Here is a 26,680-nt window from a genome sequence, read left to right as displayed (position 1 = left end):
ACAGGCAGTGTGATCAGCACTGCTGATCTTTGAAGGGTTGAACAGTTCTATAAAACAATAATATATTAAGCTACTGTCCAAAAATGGTGTAAAGAATAATAGACAAAATGGTACAAAATAGTACATCTTTTAGTTACTGAATAAATGACAGGAATAAATAAGCATTGAAAGCCAGTATTTGATACTCATGATCATTTGATAATATGGCATTCACATAGATAACTAGTTTTGTATTGGACTGGTGATAGCTTCCACAGGCAAAGGACCAATGACAGTTTTTCACATAAATAACTTTATTAATCCTGTATTTGATTTTTATTTTAGGTACCTGATTAGAAGTATAACTTTTAGAAAAAAACTTTTTTTTCTCTGCTTACAAAATGGGTCCAATATCTACTCTCCAGACATTTCATCGTGTCTTTGGATTTAATTTTTACCATTCACAAGATATACACCAGTACTCAACAGAGACAGTGCAATTTCTGATATCACCAACTTTTTATCCAAAGCAAAACTATTTGGTTCTGTACGTCGTTCAAATCCTATTCATTTACAGGGTAAACCTGGCTTTGCAGAATTTAGTAGGTGGATGCAAGCAGCTACCTGGGAAGGGGAAAGCATGGAGTTCAATCAAGGTTCCTGTAACCTGATACTACTACTGTTGTTCTCTCTTGAAGTCCTAAATAGGTTCCAAAATCTTATCATTTCCTAGCCCGTCGTTGTGACAGGTTTTGTTTTTGGCACTCTTATTACCGAAATTAGTCAGTCTTGAACCTCTAGGTTGGCTTAGTTTTCTATTTCCCGGTTGTTAAGTCACTGTGGGAGCGGTACCAGGACAACTATGTCCTGAATTTTAAAGGTTTTTTTTTTTTGAGCCTGCTTTCCGCACTGGTTGACTTTCTTTTCTCCCACTCTCTCTGAGCGTTTTCTTTTTTCTCTTTCGCTCTGTTCCTTTTACACTCAAGCTGTGTAGGGGGATTTAAATTCCAATTCGGAACTCGGAATCGCGCGCCTTGAATGACGGGAGTCGTAGTTTCCATGACTCCTCCCTAATCGCTTTTCACGCCGATTCCTCCCGACAGGGAAAAACTACAACTCCCAGGAGTGCACCACGGGGGTGGCCAGCCGCCCATGCGCACGCGCCCTGAGGCCGCAGGATTTGAATCGGCGGCGTTGTTATTGACGCCATATTGGGGCCGGCGGCGGGTGGAAGACTCGTACAGTGGAGAGGGAAGCGGCTGGACGTGTTCGGTGGCGCTCCTGCTGCCGCCGCCGCCACCTCTCAATCCCGCCGCATCGACCGACGCTCTCTAGCTTCTGACGCTGCTCGGGCGTCTTAGGAGCCGCGTTGCAGCCTCACACCTTACGGGGCTGGTTTAGACTTCTGAGGGAGCCGGTCTCCGCGCAGGAGCGCCTCAGGCGCGGCGCAAAGCCCGAACGGACGGCGGGGGCGGCCGGAGCCTCTCCCGGGGGAGCCGCGCCTGAGGAGGCGGAAGAGCCACCCCCCCCCCCCCCGACGCGGCTGGCGTGAGCCGCCGCCACCGCCCCTCCCGCCCTCGCCCCGGCCGGCCCGGGCCACTGCCCCTGCCGCGGAGGCAGCAGCAGCGGCGGCGGCTCTACTCCCCTTGCCGGCGCTCCGCCACCGGCCTTTCCGCTATTGAGTCGGTCAGTTAGGCTCTTTTCGGGGCCCCACTCTGCCCCCCTTCCCTCGTCCTCCCCTTCCCGACCCTACACGAGCCCGACACCCCGGCCATGGCGTGCGGAGCCACTCTGAAACGGACTCTGGATTTCGACCCGCTGCTGAGCCCGGCGTCCCCGAAGCGGAGGCGATGTGCGCCATTGTCGGCGCCCACCTCGGCTGCCGCCTCCCCGTCGTCGGCCGCCGCGGCCACCGCCGCCTCCTTCTCGGCCGCCGCCACCTCGCCGCAGAAGTATCTCCGAATGGAGCCATCTCCCTTCGGCGATGTCTCCTCCCGCCTCACCACAGGTGGGACTCGGCCCCGCGGCCGCCGTGGGGGGAGGGGGTGAGAGGACTGGAGGGCCCGGGCCGCGGCCGCGGGACTGGGCTGCCGGACCGCCCCCACGCTTAGCGGAGCCCTCGGGCGACCACAGTTCTTTTCACGAGCTCCTCCAGCCTCGGAGACACAATGGGAATACCCTTGGGGGGGGGTCGGGAGGGGGGTGGGTAGGGGCCGTGCCTCGCCGGGTATTGTGGGGAAGAGGAAGGTCCTTTTCTTTGCGCCGAGGGACCAGAATTGAGCGTTTCCGTAGTCTGGAGAGCCCAAGCGGAAATGATCAGAGAGGGTGCTACACGGAAATCTAGGCAAGCGAAGGGTCACGCGTTTCACCCGACTCTTGGTGGCTGTCTCCCCGGCATCGATTGGTTGCACCTATCAAGTCTGGAACTGGGTGGTTGGAGGCGAAGCGGCAGCCCCTCCTCCCTTTTAGACATGGCTGATTTTAGTACGGAGGGGGTGGGGAGGGATGTCACTGGGGCGAGATCTAGGCCTGTCATTAATCACCCACAAGAACGCCACTTGGGCTGAGTCAAGACCTGTTTCCCTAGCAGGGTCAACAACAAAGAAACTGCTCTTCCCGAGTGCCGTAATCTGATCGCACTATACGTCTAGACCTTGAGAAACTCGAACTTTTAATGAAAAGCAAATTGTACTGAAAATCGGGGCTGAGTAGTTGCTTTTAGTTGGAAGTGCTTTATTTCTGCCCGATAAAGTCTGTTGGGAGAAAAAGCCCAGGCCTTGGGAATAATAAATCAACCCAAGATTCCAAGGGACTTAAGACTATTTTTGCTTTTCATCTTGAGACATTTCCTGAAAGTGACTGTGGGGAACTACCTTTTGGCTGCTTTGTACTGCATGTGTGTGTCCATTTTTTTCTGTACTTCGAAAATCCTTGTGTGCTCCTGGCACAGTCTTAAGATAGGTTTTTGTGGACTTGTAGTGTAAATGTTTCCTTTGTGTGTGTAGCAAGCAGAGGTTTCCTGTGTGTTAGCCTTTGGTAATAACATCTGTAGACAAAGCCTTTTCATAATTTGATTTACATGTTTCTTTATCGTTAGCTTAAAAAAAAAATCTGTGGGCAGTATTTACCTGCATTTGGTAACTTCCATTTGGAATTGACTTAGTTTTTGTTTTTTTTTTCAGGTCAGATTTTTAAAATATCCTTCCCCAAATATATGGGGAGGACCTCAATGCCTAGGCTACCATTTTTTGCTATTGAAACAATGTCAAGAATGAGCTCCTGGTGGTTAACATTATTTTTAGAGTTTGTCTTTTTAGTGAAATGCTGTCATTGAAAATTGAAATGATACTGTGGAGTCTGTACCTCATAAGGCCACTTAAAAATAGCTCTAGCTAACCAATAAATTTCATTGGGGGGGGGTGTGAATTAATACATTGTTAGGTTTGGGAGTTAAAGTATATCTAAATGCTAAAATAGTCTTGAGCATATAAGGTAAGTCAGCTAGGGGCTATATTTGTTCTCACTTTAAAGGGAATTAATTCAGAAAGAATTGTGATCCTTTGCAAATTTGTCATTTCATTGATACATTTGAAGCATTGGCTAATGCAGTTGGCTGCACATTATGTTACATTTCAGTTAAGTGGACGGTAATAGTAAAATGACTGGAATTATTGGAATCGTTTAAGCCTGCTGATTCAGATTCACATTTTCCAAAATATTGCTGTTTTGTTTTTCAAGGTGTTTTTGACATCTACTCGAAGTTTGATCATATCCTGAACTCTAAAACCACACCCTGATATTTATTTAGCCTGTGAAAAGTTTTTTTTAAGCTATTTCAACTAGAGAAAAGCAGTTAAAATTGCATAAGTTTTGAATTGCTAAAATTTACGTTTTTAACTATGATTTTGAGTGACACTTTACATGTAATTTAATTTAGCCTTGTGTTTACATGGCCAGTTTTGGGCATGCTCCTGTAATGGTTTTTGTAATCATGGTGTCATAATGGGAGCTGCAGTGTTGTGCAGGTATCAGAGAGCTTCCCGGTTTTCATGTTATCTAACTTGGAAATAATTTTCCCAAATACCTAATTTTTAGATTCCTATTTTAAAAGTGGTCATACCTAAACTTTACAAGAGCGAATACCCATATGTCCTTAGCAGAAATAAGTAGCTGGGATTGGGAACAGAAAGCAACTTACCAAATTGAGATTGATTGGGGCTCTATGGAATCTCTTTGTTTTCACTTCTGTGAGTTCAAATATAATTTAAACAATATACAACTAGACTACTGAAGTGAATTTTTTTTCAGAGCATGTGCACAATTTATCATGATTTTATCATTCTCTGGATATGTATATAGTGTTTTCTGATAAGTAGCTGAAGTCATGTTGAGGCTTTACTAGTAGTTTCAGGAACTAGGACATCTGTTTTAAACCCAACTTTGTTTTTTGTTTTTGTTTTAGTCATCCCAGGAAGGTTATTCCAAAGTTTGACTTGATGACTATTATTTAAATCAATATTTTTCAAACTAGTGCAACTTAATACCAGGAAAAATGAAAGAGCTGGCAAATAAATTTTATTGGAACACAGCCATGCTCATTCTTTTTTTTTTTTTTTTTAAGCATTGTCCATGTCCCTTGAAGGCTACAATAGCAGGGTCGAGTAATTGTGACAGAGACTGTATTTTCCCAAAGCTCAGATATTTACTGTCTGGTCCTTTTCAGAAAAAGTTTGCCCAACCCTGGTTAAGGGTGTCAGCAGTGAGGTCTGTAATAACCCCTGGATGTGGAAAAGGAAAAGTGAATGACAACTGAAGGTGTGTGGGAGGGGAACCATTGGCTGTGGTTGGGAAAATGAATGCCTCTCTTAGCTTCATTAGTACTCATCCTGGCAAGTTAGTTGAAAACAGATTGAGTGTTCTATCCTTGTCGATTGGTTTTTGAAACATCTCAGAATATTATCATTTAGCCAAAAGATTATCGTGACATTCCCAAGAACAAAATTATTTTAATAAAACCAAAATATTATACTTGTCAGTCAAATCCAAGACGTTGTTATTCATAATTGTGTAGTGAATGAATGAGTGGTTGAGTGAAGTGATCCCTCTATGGACTCAACCTATTTGTGAGTTTGCTAGGCACCTTTATATACATTGTTTGACTTGTTACCATTGCTGTAGTCTGCCTTAGGAATTGAGTTGGATGAAGAGTTAAATGCCTTTGTAAAAATTCATTGTATTTGCTGGAAACTTGCCATCAAGAATGGAAATTGCAGCTTGTGAATGGGGAAGGGTTTACAGGAACTTAGATTGTTTTGTAGACATTGATACATGCCTGCAAATGGAGACACCAGCTGGCTTAAATGAAGTATAAATGGTTCTACACAAACAAATGAGATGTCTGTTGGAGGAGGCAACATTTCATTTCAGATGTCATTCATATTGAGCCAGAAGTGTTTTTAATATTTTGTGGTTATTTAGACAGCTGTTAAGTTGCTTCTAGTTTCTCAGTGGATTTGGCAAATAAATTGTTTTTAATGGTCTTTGTACTTTGGATTTCAAACCTGATATTTTATTTAGGACTGTGTATGTAGCTGCATTTATTTAATAGTTGTATGAATTATGCATTTAATAATCATGTACGTTTATAGCCATTAAAAGCAGCATGCAGTTGTATTCATTATTGAGCTATTTTGTTTTGAAAGTAGGAAAATGAAAGCCTATCTTGAGCACAGAAACACATCGGGTAAACATGGCTACATCAGAGGACAGGGTTGTTAGCTCTTCTTTAGGTGAAAATGCTCCTAGCCACCATGGTTGCCACAGAGACATACACTAAGATGTAAAGGAGAATAATAAATGTATTCAGTTTTCTTAAAGGGCTTTATAGGAAAGAGAATATATTGGGTATTATTCAGATAGATCTTTCCTATGTGTTTAGATAGACCCAGGAAGACAGTGATAGAAATGCTTTTGTTTTGAAAGGTTGAGAATAAGAGATTCATTGGAAGTGCCCAGTTTTGTGTTATTTTTCCTCTTAGAAAAGAAACCTTTGATTCTCTTTCCATTTAAAGAAGAATGCAATAATGATAGCATAGGTTAAGTCTGGACCTCTTGGATAGTTGGTTCATGAAACAAGATAATGAATGGTACTGGGGTTGGGTCTTTTCAAGTACTCATAAGTGAATTAACCAGCAGTTTATGGTCCTTGAAGTCTTTGCATTAATACTGTGCTAGTACTCTTGACTCACAGAATGTTCTCTATGCATGTGTGAAACCACAGTGAATTTCTTGACTTTGAGAAGACTACCTACAAGGGTGGAATACTTGTTCAAGCCTATATGAACCATCTGCAGATGGTAAAGAGGTCTTCACAAATGAATCTAGTTTAAGAGATTCATCTTCAGTTTTACTGCTGAGCATAAGGATTCTAGAACTCAGCTTACCAATGTTTTACAACTTTCTAAACACCTGAGAAATGTGATGCATCAGTGGCAGTCTTGTAGCAAAGACTGTTAGTTAAAAGGAATGTCCCCTGGATTTTGAGGGGATAGATGGGACTTGTAGAGTTTGAAAGTAACCCCAGAGGTATTCTTATCTGCCATCCTTTCCCTCTTAGTTAATGTCTTACCACAAATAAAGTTTTAAAATATTTATTGAATGTATTTGTTGAATTAATCAAGCCTTGGCATCTCCCAAGGTTCTTAGAGACTTGGAAATTTAAGAAAAAAATCCAATTTCATTTCTGCTCCTCCTTCTATGCCACTTTTTCTTTTTAGACTGTTTTGTGACAATAAAGCCACAATATGTGACAACATATATTTTTAATTGTGACTCAAACAAATGAGTAGTAACAAGAAATACAGCATTTATTTAGTTTAAGACTTTGAACAATACTTTTTTTGAGGTGCTTGAAGTCTACTCAGTATTCCCTCATCTTTCTGGACAGTGATGATAAACATGGTTTTGTGCGTTTCAGTATTTGAAATAGCCCATTTACAAGGATTTTACCATTTTCAGAGATTTGCTGTTTCGAAGAATTACATTTTTAAAGATTTTATGTGATTTTTAGGAGAAAATATTTTGTAATATGAAGTTCTGAGCTTTCATTTCTAGAGGGATTGAATGATTTAAGTTAAAACAAAATTTTTTTTGCATGATGAGAAGATACTGCAGTTATAATTGAGCAGGGAAAGAATGCTTGCAGGTAAATTAAAAATCTAGTGTATGTCAAGTTGTCAGCTTTGATATTTATTTTCAGCCTTTTGATCATAATTTTGCATTATGCCAGATTGTGTAATCTTTCTTGTGATGATAGGTTTTTTTGGGTAGTGGTAGTGGTTTTTATCCTTCCAGCGCTAGAAAAACAGCTCAGAATATGCTTGTAGTTTGTCTTGGAATATAGCTTTCTTCCTCCCTTTACAAATCGTAAGTCATTAATTTTTATCTGTCACAAATGTCATAGGCAGGTCATCCTGAAATATAAATGCTTTGCAACATTTTGATTTTATTAAAATGTGATCTTTTATTACTGTGATTTTTTTTTTTCAGTAATACAGCCTTTGAGTTTGACTTAATTTCTATATCTATTCATGTATCTGGATTTTCTCAGCATTTTTAAAAAATCTAAATACTTCCTCTAGAAGTCACTTGTTCAGGCTTTTATGAACCTCATTTGAGTTCCAGATTCTATGCTGGTTAGGCAAAGAAAAGACAAAGTCTGTCCAGGGACTGACAGAGCTGCCACTGCTGATACTTTTTAAAGCCAGCTAAACTAGAATAAAAATACCATAAACTTCATGCTTTATCAAAATACCTATTTTAATTCTTTGTGGACAGTTGTCCACATTAGCATTATTTTCACCTTTGGCAGCCTAAGCACTGAAATTGGTTTACTTAATTAAGTCACACTTTTACTATTGAAGCTTATGTATTGGCTGTTTCTGTTTTAGTCTGTGATGTGCATTCTGACTTTGGTTTATTAGCATTTATTTTCATTTCCGTTAATGTTAATTCTTAGAATACTCCATCTAAAGATCAAACTAAAGGGAGACAGTTTGGATGGAGGGACCTGGAAGAGTTGATTTTCTTTCTTTTGTTTCTTTAAAAAAAAAATAATGTCATTGAACTGATGTAGCAATTAAAGAATAGAATGTGGAGTAGAATTTGAAAGATTGCAGAAAGCCAACTTTTCAAACATTACTTTCCTTGAACTTTGCCTTTTGTTACAGAAGATTGCCTTGTTCCTAGTGCTGATATATAATTCTCTGGAAGAAAAACTTGTCTAAGCAGTGTAATTGGTTAGAAGTGTAGGAGGTTTTAGGTGGTTGTGACAGAACAGGGGAACCTGATCCATGGCCCAAGGTGAAATAGTACATTATCAGAAGCTGGTCTTGTAATCAGTCCTGTATGTGTGGTAATGCCGACCTACCAATCTAGAGTAATTCCTAACTTTGGAAACACCGATAAAACATTCTGGTTAGTTATAGATGCCTGTCCTCAGCAGGGGCAGTTTAGAGACACTTGAAGCATCCTTTTTATAAATACCCGGATGTAACATGAAAATTTCTTGTAATTATTTTGTTACAGCCAGTGATTGCAATTGCAGGGCTCTAGGTAAATGAGAATTATGCTCCGTTTTGGTCACTACCTTCTTAACAGTCATAGAGTTTGACGTTTCAGTGTATGAAGTATTAATAATATGTGGCAGTGGATCCCTCTATTCTAACTGACATCCTGCTTTTTAAGAATTCGCTCTCCTCCTTGTGATACATTTTAACTTTAGGTACTCAGCAGAATATTGGCTAGGTGTACTAATACTGGAGAGGGTAGTAGATGTTAAGAGGTTAGGCCCTGAGCTCAGGCTTGGGTTTACTTTCTTCCAGCTGTATGACCTTTCAGAAGACATTGAAGCAAAGCCTCAATTTCCTCATCTGTAAAATTACGCATATGATTATAGTAGTATCTGTCTCCTAGAGATGTTGTGAGAATTAAGAGCATTTCCTGTCTCTGAGTGCTGGAGATAGTTACAGTAGGGCAACTTTAAACGGGACTTTTTACATTGTCCAGCAGTCCTGCCATTTTTCAGTGAATAACCATGCCTTTTACTTCACAGAAAAAATAGAGGCCATCAAATGGTAGCTTCTTCATTTTTCCCAGTACCAACACTACCAATGGTTGTCTTTTTTTTTTTTTTTGTATCATTGAGGAAGATTAAATGAATAGTGAGGGAAGAATCCCACTTCTCTCCAAAGGAACCTTACCTGATTTTCTTAACCAGATCTTTGCTTTTGGCTTTAAATATGGTCAGGCTTCCCATTATAAAGTAAATGAAGCATCCTCATTTTCCTCCAGCAGTCATCCAGAATTCTTCACTTCAAAACCAAATTCAAAGAGCTTTCAGGTAGTCTACTTGCTTCCATTTCTTTGGCTGCTCACAACTTACTCCTAGTTTATTTGTATCTCAGACAGCTTTTGTCAAGCCACTGATGACTTCCATGGCACACAGTCAATCCTCATCTTGTTTGACCTTTCTTATTACAGCATTCACACTGCTGACACTCCCTTCTTTTTGAAATACCTTTTGTATTTTAACCTTCTGCGATAGCAGTGTTTTCTTCCACTTCTCCAGCTGCTTTTTGTCTTCATCTGGCCATAAACTTAGGAGTTCTTTAGTTCTAGGTTCAGCTCCATTCCTGTCTAGCTTAATAGCTCCCTAAGTGACCACATGCATGCTCCTGACTTCCTACAGGTGACTTTCTAATTTATATCTTTAGTTCAGACCGTTCCTCTCAGGTCCAGCCATGGGAAGTTTAGACTTTTTATTGTCATACCTTCCCAGAAGGCTTTCTTCGCCCAGAATTCAGAATTTTCTCAAAATCTGTTGACTTTTAAGTATTCACAACTAAGTTACAAAATACATGGGATAAACAAAAGATGTCTGTAGGTTTCCAATCAGTGTCATCTGGCGTAAGAGGTAGTCTTACTTGCTCTTTTTAAAGCAGACAGAATCGAAAAGCAAATGCATTTGTCTACTTTCAATCACATAATAATATAAAATTCATATAAATGAATCAATATATGTATGTTACTGTCATGTAATGAATCTCTTTAAGTAGGTCCAAGTTTAAACTGATTTACAGAATATTTTCCTGCTTGGGCGGGGTGGTATGTCTGTCTCAGAACGACAAAAGCCATCCAGGTGAGAGTGGCAAAATGAATTAGATCATCCTTAATATTTTGGTACTTGTAATAATCTCTGCAGTTACTGCTTTCCTTCTCTTCCCCTCCATTTCTTGGCATGTCCAATAATACATAAACCAACCACTTTTCTTTTTAATTGCCACAGTAGAGGAGTTATTATTTTAAGCAGGGGATAGAAATTTAAATGCCCATAGTTCAGGCAAGTAATAAAATGAGTGAACAAGGTGAGGACTTGTGAATTCCAGTCTTGCTCCTGGCCTGCAGCATCACCTGGAAACTCAATAGAAATGCCTAACTCAGGCTCCGTCCCTCATAGTCTTCATTTTAACAAAATCCCCAGGTGGTTTGCGTGTGCATTAAAGCTTTAGAAGCACTTGAGAACTTAAGCCCAAAAGGTAGCAGCCGCTCTTCAGCTGAATTTTGCCACATAGTCCAATACCTCCTCACCACTCCCCCGCAACAGCAGTAGCCAAAAATCTGACTTTTAATGTAAAATCACCCACTTTTAAATGTTGGCCACATTGTTTTGAAAGTATTCAGGCCAGACATGTCTTTGGGTTCCATTTAGCTCCTAAATCATCAGTTTGCAGCCACTGGTTTCCAGTTATGCTGTATCTCGATATTTATGTGCATATGTGTGTTTTGGGTGTCCTAATGTGTGTGAGTGTTTCTTCTTTAGCTTGATTGTGCTGCCCTACAGCCCTCCTCAAGGAGTCTGCTCTCTGTCCTTCCAAACCTTACCTTGTTTTGATGGCCCATGGTTAATTGGAATAGAAGCTGAAACTTGCCTTGGCACTGAATGTTTTCTGTAGCTTGCATATTTGGGTTTTGGATTTTGGATGGTTCAGTTTCCCCTTTCTCTTCACCATTTACTTCTTTTTTTTGGTTCTTATTACTCAGTATTTTCCTAGCTTGTAAGCTATTTGAGAAGACATTTGCAGATAGTAAAGAAGTAAACAACAAAAGCAGCATGGTTAACATATATCCCTTTAGAATCTAGTGTAATATAAAAGAGGTATGAAACTTCTTGGATATCAGGGAGGAGCTACCTGCTGATTGAGCATTGTTGGACTCCTTGCATTTAGTGACTCCCATTGCGCAGTTAATTTGTAATTTATACTTAGACCTGAAGGATTTTAATAAATTGAGCCATTTATTTCAAGTAAGTAATCATTGGCTACTATAGTTCCAGTGAAGTAATAGAATTTGACCTGTAGTAATTATAGTTATTTCTCCTCTTGTAGGAGATAAATGAATGCCTCTTATACAGTAAAATATTATGTAATGTAAATTTAGAATCTCAGCCAGTTGCTTTTAAAGTACTGTAGATACAACTTAACAGTCTTATGTTAAAAATTTGGTTCCAGGTTCCTTTGACATAGCAGTAATTTTGAAGTAAATTTAAAATGGCATCAGCTCATTCTTTTTAGTTAGATAGCTCTTGGCTGGATAAGAACATTGTCCTTAAGGTTCCCTCAAGGAGTCTATAAGAACTGTGTTAGTTTCTGATCAGATGATCTGGGAGAATAGCTGAATTACAAAGATGGGTCTCCATAGCAACTCTGAACTCTTGTGTGTTTTAATTCATAAAGTAGACATGGCAATGTCTGTGTAGTTCTGAGCTCTAGATTTGGTCTGTTATTTTATTTGGAACAGTTTCCGTTTTAGGTCTTAATGGCTACTGCAGGTTTTCTGTACTTAATTGTGTACAGATTTTTCATTTTATTTGTGTTCCTCCCTAGCACTGACAGGCTTTCAAGATTTATTTCATTTTTAATTCCATTGTTTGAGTTAAGTCTGTTTGGATGAACTTTTACCTTGTTTGTTTTCAAAGGTACTCCATAGAGAAATTAGCATATTAGGTGATAATAAAGGGGTTTTACACACCTGAACTTAAAACTGTTAAGGAAGCCTTACTGTTTGATCTAGTAATTATGTCAGTAGGAAAACAGGAAGTCCATGCAAGTCTGGAGCAAAAGTTTAGTTTCACATATCACCAAGTTTTAGACATCTTATGGTTATGGACTCTACTCTAGAGAGATACTTGACAACCCCTCACCGCCACCCCCCATTTTGTGGTTCTCCTTTAAACACATTTCTGGTTGCTTTTAATTCCATTTTCCCTTTGCTCTCAGTCCCATCTTGATGCTGTTTCTCTTACCATTATCAACTCAGTTATTTTTTGTATCCCATCAACTTTCTCCTGTTTATATTGTTGACTTTGTTCATTGTGACCAGGGTTTTTCAAGTAATCATTGGCAACAAAGATGAGTAAACAGGCTTTATTGCCTCAGGCCAGGCCTTTCTTTTCTTTTCACATTTACCTAGGTGTTTTTGTTTATATATATATTTTAATATTCCAAAGGAATAAGTGCTGGCTCACTGACAATCTGCCTATTACGGAGGAGAATTTTATTAGCATTCTCAATGGTATTTACTAGATTTGAGAATGCAAATGCCATTAGTCATAAATTTGCTAATTCTGACTTTCACTTAAGACCTAGTACAGTGCAAGAAACTCTTACAAGTATTTTACAGTTAACCTTTGTACAGTGTGGGCTTGAACTGACAGGTCAATAGTAAATACTATAGTACTACACCATACAAAGGTGGTTAAATCCAAGGATGTGGAACCCCGCCTACGTGAGGAACTGTACTCTTGGATACAGGGGCCAACTACAAGTTAATGTGGATTTTCAACTGCGTAAGAGTCTGCACCCCCAAATCCCCATGTTGCTCAGGGATTGACCGTGTAGTATAAGGGTGATGTAGTTTTAAGGATTTTGAAAAGGGATATACTACAGCCATTTGTAAAGTAGATTGTGAAAATAACTCCATATTTTGCTCTAAGTGATTTGCTGCAAATTTAATCTTTGCTTCATAAGCCAAATATGAAGTCTGCATGATTAAAACTGATAATGTTAGTGAAGCTTTATTTGACTTTCTTTAATGGACCGGTAAATTTTTTTGGCAACACAATGTCAGAAGTTAACATGTACTTGGAGTAAAATGTCACCCTCTAGTTTGGTAAGAGATGGCTAGATTTAAGTAGTTTAAGACTAAGTAGACATAGGTACTTTATTGATGTATGGAAGGCCTTTATCCAGCTGGCATGGAAGCAACTAAAGTTGGCCAAATATGTAGGTTGAGCTTAAAATGTGAATTGTGGAATATTGAATCTGGGGAGATTTCTTGGTTATTAGCTTCAAAACTGCATATACCTCTGAACCAAGATAACATGAACTTGAAGCTTGTAGTTAGCTTTTTGCTACTTTGAGTGTTGAGGGTTTTGGTCAAGTTAAATTGGACCATTCACTTCATAACGGTGTTGATCACGTTACCAGTATTAGAGCATCTGAGGGCACAGTGAGGCTTAGATGACATAGTTATATCATAATAGATATAAAAAGCAGTGCAGTAGTATTTGAAATTCTTCAGCGCTAACTGACAATATCAAGTGTTGGCAAAGATGTGGAGAAGCTGGAACTCATACATTACTGGTGGGAATGCAAAATGTAATTACTCTGGAAAATGGTTTGGCAGTTGCTACAAAGTAAAGCTATGCACTTACCATATAATCAGGCCATCCAGTTCCACTCCTAGGTATTTACTCAAGAGAAATGAAAATTTGTCCACCTATAGACTTGTACTTGAATATTCATAATAGCCCCCAATTGGAAACAATCCAAATGTCTGCTAAAAGAACGGATAAGTTGTGATGTATACACAATGGAATACTAATTAATAAAAAGGAATTACTGGTTGATGCAACATCATGTGTGAATCTCAAAAGCATTTTGCTGAGTGAAAGAAGGCAAAAATCTACACTCTTTTAGGAAAGGCAAAACTATAATGACAGCAGATAAGTAGCAGTGGTGTTGGTAAAGGTGGTGAATAGGAATATGAGAGAACTTTTGGGGGGTGATAAAGTTCATTATTGTGGTTGTGGTTCCAGGACTATGTATGCACTTGTCAGAACTCATCAAACTACATTTAAATTGGTGAATTCATTTGTAAGTTATGCCTTACAGTTCCTTTGCTTGTAATGATGTCTCTTAAATATTAGATGGTACGGTGATTTTATAAAGCTATGTTATGTTAATCCTAGGCTAGATCTTGTTTGAGACTTTCAGATGAACAAATTGGGTCTGTTACAACTATTCTTTTGGTACATCTTAGTTGTACTTTGGTTGATTTTGTGAAGCAAAAGGAAGAATAATCTGAGGACAGCTGTGTGGTGATCAAAGAATAAGTCACACAAAAGAGGTTAAGGTTAAAAGTTACTTTGTGCTAATATATTTGAAGTCTTTGGTTGTGAATAAACTTTAGGATGCTTTGAATGACACTTTTGATCAGGATGGTAGCTTTGAACATAAAATGATAAATGAGTGAAGCTTGCTATGAGATTGAAACATCATTACTTTAGAAACCTTTTAGAATATCGCTACTGAAAGAGTTGTTATTTAAGAAAAATGAGGATATGTGTGCCTGACCTGGTTGGTATAGGATGTTGCACTAGTTTTATTGGTCACCTCTGTGAATCTTAGGAATCCTGTTTTCTATCAAGGTGCTTAACTGTTCAATAGACAGCCATTTTATTTCACACTGGTAACTTTGTTTTTAAATTATAAACAATTTCACATAAATGGAAAAGGAGTGAACATGACCATGTTTAGTATAAACAAATGTTAACATTCTGAAAAATATTAAATACAGACATTCACACAACCATCCTGAGGTTATTCCAATGTGTGAGTTCGCATTCGTGTATATGTAAAATGGATTTGTTTACACACATTTACATAAATGAAATCTTCACTGGATATATCTTTTGCAGCTTTTTATTTTTTGATTTCTAATTATCAATACAATAATGAAACTGGCAGAATCTAAATGCTTACGGGACTGATTGATGTCCCCTCTCTCAAAAGCCCTAAAAGTTCTTACTGGGAAATGAAGTGAAAAGAGAGATGAGAAGTATATACCTAAAAATAAAAAAACACCTCTAGTATTAAATTTTTTAAAAAGGATTGTTTTCATCTTACATAAATCTTTAGTCTTCAATTGAGTTTCAGTTCATTTTGAAATTGCATCATTGTAGAATTGTTGAAATTATACTCCATTATATTTATGAAACATTTTATTGCCTGTTATTTGTTTTGGATTGGGATTAATAAACTTCTTGGGATGTAGTTTTCACATGGATAACTATTAATTTAGGAACTGTGGTGGTGGTGAGAAAGTCTATTTGGATGGGAGTGGAAACCTCAGGGAGGGATTTTCTGGAGAGGCTAAATGGTAACTGTTTTGAATTAGAAATCTTCTAAAATGTATCATACTGGCCTGAAGGATATGTCCCTTATACTTGTTTACTCCTGGTTTGGTTGAAGATAATGGCACTGTGGTGTAGTGGTTCTTAATTGAGTATCTGTTATGTACCAATCACTTTACATGAGTTTTTACCCCAAAGATTCAGAACAGTACTTTGCTGCTAATGCTGTAATATTCATCAGTTCTGTTGAGTTTAATATTAATGGCTCTGGCCATTTAATGTATGACGATTTTTTAGTTCACATCTACTGTGTCATTTTGCTGACCTGCTACTGTCACTTCTCACTGGTGTGTGCCTGTATTTACATAGTCCTCTCTGCTTCTAATTATTTATGGTCTTAGAAAAAGCCTGTTAGTTTAATAGTTATGTGTGTGGTGAATAAATGACCTTTGAGTTTGGTACTCTTCAGAGTCTGAGTTAAGTACGTGTTTCAGTTCACAGACTCCCTTATCTTTATGGTGAATGAAAAACTTATTTTTTTACTAGTCAGTGCTGAGAAAGAATGGTATTTTAGAATAGCTGGATTCCAGGTGGTGTGTATGTGCTGTTTCTGAATGAGTGTCTCCATTATGCTGAAACTAATTCCTCCCAGAACATAAGTTTTCTAGGTATTATTTGAAGAGAATATTTTTGGTAGAACCCAACCTATTTTTTTTTAACTTGAAAGTTTATATCTTGCCAAATTTTGACTTTTTTCTTTTAGAACAAATTCTGTACAACATAAAACAAGAGTATAAGCGCATGCAGAAGAGAAGACATTTAGAAACTAGTTTCCAACAGACAGATCCATGTTGTACTTCTGATGCACAGCCACAGGCATTTCTCCTCAGTGGACCAGCTTCACCAGGTAATAACAGACTTACTAAGTAACATTTCCTTTCACTTATGGGAAAAAGTAATACAAGTTGCCTTCGGTCATCAAGCTCCTGTTTCTCCCCTTGCTTAAAAAAAAAAAAATTTATACGAATAATTCATGATCTCTTAAAAATATGGTACAAAAGTAATAGCTACCTGGATTCTCATGACTCAAAGACAACCACCTGTATATAGTATCTCCTAAGTGGACTTCCCCATAAATACTATGATTTGTAGCCTCCATTTAAAAAAAAAAAAAAGATATAGCCACGTTTCTCTATTAGGTATAGATGTACCTTGCCATGGCTGAATATGATGCCATTTTATGGATTTCCCATAATTATTTAATAATGATAGATAGACTCAGAATTTCTGCTATTACAGTATTTACAAAAATGTCCCTGAACGTATACCCTCACATACTTGTGTTTTAGGATAGATTCCTTAAAGGTTGATAATTTTGATCCTATATCGGTTTTTTCCCTGCCTCTTGTTGGAGAGAATAGTTTGCAAATACACTTTTTAAAATTTAAGGTGTAAAACTCAGGGCTGTTTGACGTGAAGGGAAAGTTAAACTTCTTACTAAAGAAGAGCCATCAAAGATGGTTCTTACTTAAGTTCTCAGCGAAAATAGTTTTTTGTGTGACAGTAGTTGCCTGCTTGCCTTGCCTTCCCTTCCCTCCCAGCAGGGATAGGAAAACCAGGCAGAATAACAAAACAAACATTCACAGGCTATAAAACAAATAAAATTAGATTAGGAAACATGAAATTGTTCAGAACTAAATTCTGCAGTATTCCTGCCAATTTGGGGGGCCAGGTATAAGTGGGTGAAACTTGGTAAGGGGAGGTGAGGGTAGAGACAAGACTCTACCCTCAGCGGGAACCAAGCTCATCATAATTCATCACTTCTTAGAAGATCAAGGAACTGGCAGTCTCAACTAACAAAGCTGCGAATTTGAAAGTAAATAAAGATAGAGGCTTACTTTTTAGTAGCTGTGGACTGAAGCTGGTATAGTTTATTCTTGTATACCAGAATACAAGGATTCTGGTATTCTGTTACAGCTTGTTGGTAGACACAGCACAAACAAACATACTTTTTTTTTTTTTTTTGGACATAGTGGTCCCAGTCATGCAAGTTACAAGGAGCAAGTGAAAAGAGGAATTGGGGCAGATAAACAGGACAAACAATTGATAGCAAAAGTGTGTATTTGTGTGTGTCTAGAATACTTGCAGCAGTGTTACCGTGGATGACTATTATAATCCTGAGTTCGCAAAGATTAATTTCAGATGTTCTTTTCAAGAAAAGAGGAATGTTTTTGGAAAATCAGAGTGCCTTAAGTAATACTTTTAAGAGGAATGCATTCTGAAGAAACTGCTACTATCTAAGTGGCTGCTACATTATAATCTTTAAGGATGCTGAACCGTGAAATTTAATGTTGAATATTAGGGATATATTCTCAGTATTTCTTTTTATAAAGTCTCTCCTAGCTGATATCATTAATTTAAAAACAAAAAATTAAGTTTGTATCTTGTCACATTGTCTCCACTCACCTTCACACTTTTTCCTCCTTATATTTGATGGCATACATCTTGCTGTGTTCTTCCAAAGCCATAAGCTGATAGGATTAAACCTGTTTTAAGACTAGGGAGATGCTGTGCTAAAAGCTGATAGAAAAATGCTTTTATTGATATATAAGCATTGAAAACATCCATGTGAAACCTCCTCAGTTAGATGATGCTTTCTGTGATGGCTCTAAATCTGGTGCGGTTTTTGTTGTTGTTCATGTTGTACATAGGGACTCCATCAGCAGCCTCCTCACCATTAAAAAAAGAGCAGCCCTTATTCACTCTACGGCAGGTTGGGATGATCTGTGAACGTTTATTGAAAGAGCGTGAAGAGAAAGTTCGAGAAGAGTATGAAGAAATATTGAACACAAAACTTGCAGGTATGAGATGAGTTTTAGAGTCTCCCAGAAACTCATCCTAAGAAATGCATTCTTTCCCACATACACTTCACATCAGTTAAATTACCCTATACACTGGTACTGGTACAGGGTGTTTTCTAAGAACCAGAGAATTTCATTCAAGAAAGGAAATGAACTTTCCTATAGCTCGTGGTCCTCCTTAGTGACCTTAAGAAATAGTATGTTAGCCATGTAGACCAGCAGCAGTATTAGGGAACTAGAGTTTTCTTTTGGTATACCCTGTGCTTTGGCTGTATACTTATTAGCTCAATTTGGTTGTGGGTTTTTTGACTTTGTACCTTTTATAATTTTGCCATCAGTTCTGGACACTTGAAGTAATCTAACTGGCACTGTGTACCTAATTTTAGAGTATGAAGCTGCTGCAGTCTTCTTTAAATTATCCAAAAAAAATTTTTTTCCCATAAAATTTGGTAATTTAAATGTAGTAAATATATTATGTATGGTAACTTAATCAGAATTTCCCCCTGGATTTTTAAGCCAGATTTTTACTGGATATTGATATTGTAAACTTCTTGATTAAGGAGTTAAATCAATCACGATGCTAACACAGGTGAGAGAATTTGCTTAGTTTTATAACATCTTTTTCTGTGGCACCTGATTAGGTTACAGGTGGATGTATCATATTTTGGATGTATGGATGTATCATATATTTTGCTACGCTTTTGTTGTCTTGTTTCCCCTCATTGCAGTAAGTTGCCATTCATAGACCACTTATAATAACTTTCAGAGGAGAAAGTATCTTTTTATTTCAAGCCCTTTAAATTTAATAGGTTAAGAAATAAGCCCCACCCAGCCTATACATGAGGTTGTGTGATTTGAACAAATGTAGGTTTCCTGACTAAGCTCCATGCTCTTTCCATCTGATAAACTATTATTACTGAGGTTTTGTGTCTGAATAAGTGCCAGCTTAGAATTGTCTCACTATATATATTGGACTTTTCAGTTTGTGTGGCTCTAATATATTAGAGAAGAGGGCATTTTTGCAAATCATGTAATTGATGTTTATCTTTATTTATAGAACAATATGACGCATTTGTGAAGTTCACGCATGATCAAATAATGCGACGATATGGAGAACAGCCTGCTAGTTGTAAGTATTTCATCTTTAAACCAAAAACAAGACAGTCTTTTACGGAGAAGACTTTTGTTATAATTATAGTTTATTATAATTATCTTCATACCCAAGAAGAGAATTTAACAGAAAATCATGGAGAAAAAGTTTGGAGGGAAGTAGGCAGCAAAACTTTACTAAGGCTTACTTTTGGTTACTTAAATACCTAGGGGCAAATATTAGGGATGAAGATTTGGCATGTGTTTAAATTTTGACCTAAACTTAGCCCTAATTTTCCTTTTTTCTCCCTTTAGATGTTTCATGAATCATGTTTTCTGCATTTGTGGGCTGCCTTGTTCCTTGTTGCGTTGTTGCAAGAGGTCCCAGTTACAACATGCAGCAATGCCAATACCCCCTGTGAATACAGGTTGTTTCAAGCTTTCGTCAGTGGCAACCACTCCTAGGCAGCAACCGGTTTTGGAAATTTCCTTGATGTCAGTACCACCCGGATGTGGACCTTTGCTACCTGTATTAATGCCAGTGGCCTCATTTGCTGTATCATTACAATTTGGCTTCTTATATTAATGTTTGGAAAAGCTGGTATTCTAAGAACATGCCCTTCACTGGTTGTGTAAATAAAACTGTAGAATGACAATTCAGATGAAGTTAGTGTGATTTTAATTGTGCACTACAACCAAGCTGTAACCAGTTATTAATAATGTAGAGTGTAATCCCAGGACATTATTAAGCAAATAGCCTTCAGTGCTTCCTGTGAAATAGCGAAGGAGGAGGGCATTTCTGTACTCCAGGACTTCTTGGGGTTTCAGAATGGGTTTATATGATTTACCCCCACCCTTTTTTGGTAGTTTTTATTTATTCTATCAGTCTTTTTAACAAATGTTTATTGCTGCATTTTTTTCCCAGTGTATCATTGTTTTACTGCCCTTGTAGTACTGGAATTTAGTTGGAAGAATAAAACATTTACTTCTAATCTGCTTGTTTTTAATGTACAGATGGGTAGTATTTGAATAAAGCCAGTGTTTTAAACGTAAGCATTGTCCAGGGATCAGTGAAGTTAATTGATAAGATTTCAAAATCAGTCTTTTCACATACCAAGTAATCTAAGATTTGAGTGCTATTTTCACAAACTGAGTTCTGACTCCAAATCGTTTCTCTTCTGACTGCATGATAGGTTAAATAATAGGTCAGTTGTAACAACTAGAATTTTTACCTTTTTTAAAGGACACTATATGAAAGCATGATTCAGCACATCTAATTCCCTTTACATACATGCTTTCCAAACACAGCTTTCCTATGATGAAGTGAGGAAAAATACTTCAGTGAATTCTTTTGTTAAATTCTTTTAGCGTGTTTCTACTAATTAAGTCAAATATGCTGGGACATAAATATTTATAATTGACCTAATTAGTGGAAGATACAAAAAGAATTTTTTTTCCTCCTTTTTAACTTCAGTGATTATATTTCACCAATTCTTTCTTTAAAACAAGGCCAAAAGGGGTATAGGGCTTTCACAAGATCCCCAGGTAATTCATATGCCCATTTAAGTGCCTGACAAACATTGGTATATAGTGCAGGCTGACCTTAAGTAGGGTGGATAATTCTACCTGGTTTTAATGGACTAATTCTCAACCTCAGCACTGCTGACAGTTTGGGCCAGATTCATTCTTTGTTGTGGGGAGACTATCATCTCTGTGCCTTGTAGGAGGTTCAGCAGCATCTCTGGCCTCAACCACTAGATGCCAGTAGCACCCTCCCCCCGTCGTGACAACCAAAAAAGGTGCCTCCAGATACTGACAGATGTCCGGGCTGGGGGAAGAAAACAGTCCCCAGCCGAGAACTGCTGGTGTAGTGGGACAGCATTTTAGAATGCAAGCAGTAAGTTAAGATGTGGAGGAGGGGGGCAGAGCGACTGTAAATATGCTTTATCCCTTCTCACACCCCAAAATAGCGAACATTCTTTTATATAATAAGCATGTGTGAATTTTTATGTAGATTTAAATTTATAAAAGAGCTGGTTTTTATATTTACCGGGCAAGATATGCTAAAAGGAAATCAGTGCTGGCAATCTGAATGGAGCCACAAGTAATATGTTTTAATTCTAGATTCAGCTTTGATCAAGAACAAAATTTCCTCCACAGCCAAGTTTCTGCTGTCCACCTTAGCAAAAAGTCCTAGCTCATAGGCTGCGTACTGATTTTTAGTGTGTGAGGTGATTTCAGAAAATAAAAAATGTGGGCAACTTCTTGGATGTAGTTAATCCAAGATTTAGACAGACCCAGTAGGTGGTCATTAGTGCAAATAACCAGCCGCACTTTGAGTTCCCAAAGAGCCCTGAAACTGCTTCTAGTAAGTATCTTCAGAATTTAGTGTGCTAACAAACAGTCATCTTATTCTTTTACAGTAAAAGCCAGTGCTGGTGTGGTGCTGTACTCAGGTTACTGTAATGTGTTCAGTAAGTCACTATTAACAAGGCACATCACCAGGTATAGTTCTTTGTATTAGGAAAAATAGGCACAGGCAATCTGAAAAAAATAGATTCTAGGTTTAAAATATCAAAGCTATCTTTGGCCTATGGCAAGACCTTATATCCCTACAGAAAATGGTTTCCAAATGAGACACTGATTGCATGAGCAGTATTAACTGGAGCGCTTTCCCAGGTTCTACCCACAGAGACTGCTTTAGAAGACTAAAGAAGTGGGGAGGGAAGAGCTGGAATCTGTTTAAATATGCTCCCCAGCTGATCCAAGCAGCTAGGGTTGGCAGTGAATATACAATAGTTGCCTTGTTAGGGTTCTCTTTACTCCCTTACTTCACAATTACACAGTAATCGGTGTTAATAAGTGAATATCCTGCTCAAGCACCTCATGAGCCTGTCCTTGTCTGCTCACTGGTGGGGCTCCAGTTTTCTGCTCCTGCCTCTGCCCTAGCTGAGGAGCATTAGCTCATTCAAAGACAGGGCCAGCAGTGCTCTCCTGCCTCCGTTTCCTTTCTGTCTACTAGATCATTCCCATAAGCATAATAAACATGCTATTAAAAGTCTTTTGATCCTGTAATCCCTCTCTAGCTATTACCTATTTTTCTGTTCTATAACCTTTGAAGCAGAGCTCAAGGATTTTCTAAATTTCCAATCTTCTTCCCCCTCCCCGCTCCTTTTGTCACCAAATTTTTTTTTTCTTCAGTTGGGTATATTTTATTTTATTGTCACCAAATTTTTTTATTAGGAAAAAAGTCAAAACATAAAAGCTGAAAGATTGGTCCAACGATCCACTTAAAGGGAAGAATTATTTTGCCATATTTGCTTTATATGTATATTTTTAACTGCTTCAAAGAATGTATACATGATGCATCTAAGAACAAGGGGGTTCTCCTACATAACTTCAATAACATTATCCCACTTAAAGTAATGCTTCCCTACTTTAACATCTAGTCCATATTCAGATTTTCCCATTTGTCCTCAAAATGTCTTCTGCAGCTTTCTCGCTAAAGTAGGATTCAATCAAGATTCTGACTTTCTGGAACAACTAGGCCTGTTCTGTTGAATGTTTCTTTGTCATTAATTAATTGTCATTAATTTAATCTCTTCTATCCCTTTGCACTTACTGTAAACTGGAAGTTAGGTCTAAAGCATTTATTAGTTTCAGGTTAAACCTTTTGTATAAGATGATGCTATGATCTCCGCAGTGTATCACACAAACTATGGCTCTGTGTGATAAGTATGGACTAGTGGTAAGTTTAGACACTTGTTAGGTCATCTGGTAGGTGACGGCTACCAGGCTTAGTCTTCACTATTCAACCACTCAGTCACCAATATATTCCACATTGCTAAATCTAATCGACATTTGACCTTAAAACACTTTGTTCAGTTGGCTTGCAAGGTACTAACCGCACCTGCCTGATTCTCCTCCCATTACTGGCTGCTGGCCCAGTCTTCCTTTCTCTGAACTTTAAAACATAACCAGAGTTTGACCTTGGGCTCCTTGCCCCCTCTGCTCATACTCACTTTGGTAATCTCATCTAATCCTAAAGATGGTTACATTCGCCTCCCTATGTGACCTGTCCACTTGGATATCTAATAAGAGATCTGAAGACCCGTCCAAAACCAAACTCCTTTTTTTGCCTCTTAAACTTCTCCTCAGCTAATGGCATCTACATTCAGAAGTTTCTCAGCCAAAAAACAGCCCTGAATTCCTCACATCCTTCATCCGATCTTGGATCCATCTAAAATCTCACCATCTCTACTATTACTCTTGTTGAAGACATTTGTGTCTTGCTTGGATGATTTCAGTGACCTCCAAGTTGGTCTTTGTTTTGCCTTATTTGTGTCTCCAAACCTATTCCAGTCTGTTCTCATAGCAGTCAGTGATCCCTTAAAGGTCTAAGTCTTTCTTAGATGGATTCCCACCTATAGACGGTAAGGACTTTACAATGGTCTGCAGGGCCATAACTTACCTGCCCTCCACCCCGCCTCAGTTTGGAGTTCACCTCTTGCTCACTGCGTGTCCCACACTGGCCGCCTTTGCTGTTCCTCCAGTGCAGCTTGCGTACTGCCCTTAGGACCTTTGTTATTGGCTGTTCGCTGTGTACGATGCACTTCTTCCATAAAACTTCATGACTAAATCTTTTTGTTCAAACGTCATCTCAGGCCTGTTCTGACCACTGTTTAAAATTGCAGCATGACATCCTGCTTCTTTTTGCTGTTTGTTTCGTTTTTTTCTGTAATATACTATATAATTAATCATTGTACTCTTTGCTAGAATGCAATGAGGGCAAAGATCTGTGCTCACTGAAGTATCACAAGGGCCTGCAACAGTGCCTGGCACATGGTACATGCTCAATATTTTGTGAAAAAATTTCAAACTACTTCAACAGTTTGAAATTTTCAAACTTTTCAGATTAGTATTTCATTAACCACAAGATTTAGTGCATCAGAATATCCCATTTGTGAGGTTTTACAGTATTAAGGAATGGACATAATTAAGCTGACACTTTATAGGCTGGCTTGAGGGTTTTGTGCTCCATTAATGGCTACCACAAATGAGCTTCATGTTTCAATTTTACAGCTTCAATTGAATATTTACAAAACAGTTTCCATCCTGCTACTCTTACCTAATCCTTAAGTAGACAGTAAGAAAAATCAGAGTGGTTCAGTGCCTGACATGCATTTAGATAGGCTGAATTCAACTAAATGCCTAGCAAAAGAGAAAGGAAGCAGGGCTCAAGAGCCCTCAAGTGCCTCAGACTGACATAAATCTGCTGGTCTGTGTGAGACTCTGTACCTTACAGTGTAAGCATTTTGTCAAAAGGAATGGTTTCTAAACAATTTTATCTGACGCTCATCTGCACCATTTGAAAGCTGAGGAAACTGCGTTGTAGATATTGATGGTGTCTTCACGTTAATCAGACATGGAGTATTGCTGATTGCCTCACTTAGACAATAGGTGGAAAATCCTTAAAATCATTCACACATTCTTTCCCTAGATTTTACCAACCATAGTCAAAAATGAAACACATGATCGAGGACACCTCTGATTGGAGGAGAATGGCTAGAGAATATTGAGAAAAAATAGTGACCTAGTTGCTGTTAAGATAAATCGTGGAAAACTTCACACAGTAGAAATCTATTCTCTGCTCTGATCATGAGCACTAGCAGAGGCTCTGCTCCATGCCCTCATTCAGGGACCCCTAGGTGACAGAGGCTCTGCCTCTAACACATGGATTCCAAGGTGTCAAAAGCCTCTTATTTGTCCAGTTTCTTCCTTATTGGTGGTGGTGTTTATGTCTACATATCATAAATTCCTTACTTTCCAAGTTGACAGCCCTTTGTGCATATGTACATGTTTTTAAATTCTACTGAGTAAGAAATCCTGGCATCTTTTAGATGAAGACAGTAAGACTTAATCTATCTGAACTAATGCTACTCTGGTAACTGTCTCAAAGCTTTGTAGGGCTAGACACTTTCTGCTCTGGCTTGTAATTATTTCTGGTACCTTGGGATTTACCTTTCTTTTTAACCCTGGGAACATTCTGATGATTTGTTTTGGAGTATATTTCATCTAGCACTTTTAGTTTTTGGAGCAGGAAGTGGGGAAGGGAGCATTTATCCATTAATGTCATCTTGGCCCACCCTGTTGCCAGAGGGCTAAGATGCCCTTTATACTCATAATACCTCCTTTACACTCCAGAATTAATGAAGTTTAAGTTATATATTAAGTTTACATTAAATTTTAAAACAATTAGTTATACATTAAATTTGTCCTCAAAGCAAACACACACAAAAAGACCTGCAAGTACACAGTTCTAAGGTTTGCAACTAAAACAGTCTTCACTGAATTTGGACTTTTTTTCTCCTGGTCATATTTGCATGGTAATTTTGGTATGTTAGTGAGTATACTTAAAGACACATCCCAGAATTCTCTTGGAAATAGAATATTAAATAATGAACTTGAGGTCTCCTTGTTTCATTGTCTTGATGCGTTCTTGTCATGGAAGAGATTCAGATGTCATTTCATCTGTGTCTTAAAAGGTTGATGTGATTTGTAAAGGCCTTAGACGCTCTAAGACTCCATGATGGGTCTTCCTGAAGTAGAATATTTACTGCATTTAAGCATAAAGCCAAACAACCTGAGGTTTTTTAAGTTGTATGACTAAAAGAAATGGGGCAGCAGAGGAAGTTTTAGAACCTCTGTAGTTACTAGGAGAAACCTCTAGAATCTTCATCTTATTACATAATTTACTAAAGTGAGGAATGCCAGTGCAAGAAACTGGGGGAGCAGGAATAAGTACTATTAAATTAAATGCATATTAATAGATACCCCTAGACAAAGGAATTTATTACATTTATACATTATGTATGTTCAAGAACAATTTATTCATAATTTCTTAATGAATGAAAATTGCAGTGATACTCTGAGAGAGGTTCTACTTGCAATGTTAGCATGTTACTTGTTGTATTCTAAAGTACTCCAAAGGTGCTTTGATACATTCCTGATAGGGATTAACAGTCTACTTTTCTGTTTAAACATCACACAGGGATTACACATTATGCTTCTTCCCAAGCAATCTTCCTCCACCGGTGTGTAAATATGATTGGTCTCCTTTTTCTCTTAAGCTAAATGCTATCTTTCTGGCTTCACTCATTTGCTTTCTAGCAGCCTCCCCATGTTAGCCTTGCCACATGGTCAGTCTTCTGTTTGGTAGGTTTTATAAATCCTAAAAGTTCTAGTTCAGAAACAGCTCTAATAAACCGAGCACTGGAGG

General features: G+C 38.2%; 2 protein-coding genes across 16 annotated transcripts in view; one reads left to right on the top strand and one right to left on the bottom strand.

The window, feature by feature from the left end:
• The first annotated feature begins 1,190 nt into the window (after positions 1-1,190).
• Positions 1,191-20,063, top strand: AKIRIN2 (akirin 2). Its single transcript, XM_022552476.3, has 5 exons — positions 1,191-1,987; positions 16,215-16,358; positions 18,163-18,312; positions 19,370-19,441; positions 19,717-20,063. The coding sequence occupies exons 1-5, from the start codon at positions 1,753-1,755 to the stop codon at positions 19,725-19,727; spliced, it is 612 nt and encodes a 203-aa protein (XP_022408184.1). The 5' UTR covers positions 1,191-1,752; the 3' UTR covers positions 19,728-20,063.
• ORC3 (origin recognition complex subunit 3) overlaps positions 9,497-26,680 on the bottom strand; it is a 77,813-nt gene continuing 60,629 nt past the window's right edge. For 14 of the 15 annotated variants that reach the window (XM_089921832.1, XM_089921822.1, XM_089921823.1 and 11 more), the window contains one exon: positions 9,497-26,673. In XM_089921832.1, coding sequence (XP_089777958.1) covers positions 26,568-26,673 — 106 coding nt within the window. In that variant the 3' untranslated portion in view covers positions 9,497-26,567. The other variant, XM_089921824.1, reaches the window with a different exon arrangement.

The sequence above is a fragment of the Delphinapterus leucas genome, chromosome 12, assembly GCF_059928025.1.
Source record: "Delphinapterus leucas isolate spDelLeu-1000000601 "Yukka" chromosome 12, BTC_Dleu_Yukka2, whole genome shotgun sequence".
NCBI classification, from domain to species: Eukaryota; Metazoa; Chordata; class Mammalia; order Artiodactyla; family Monodontidae; genus Delphinapterus; species Delphinapterus leucas.
The sequence above is the reverse complement of the archived record's forward strand: the minus strand, read 5'-3'. Positions and strand labels throughout refer to the sequence as shown.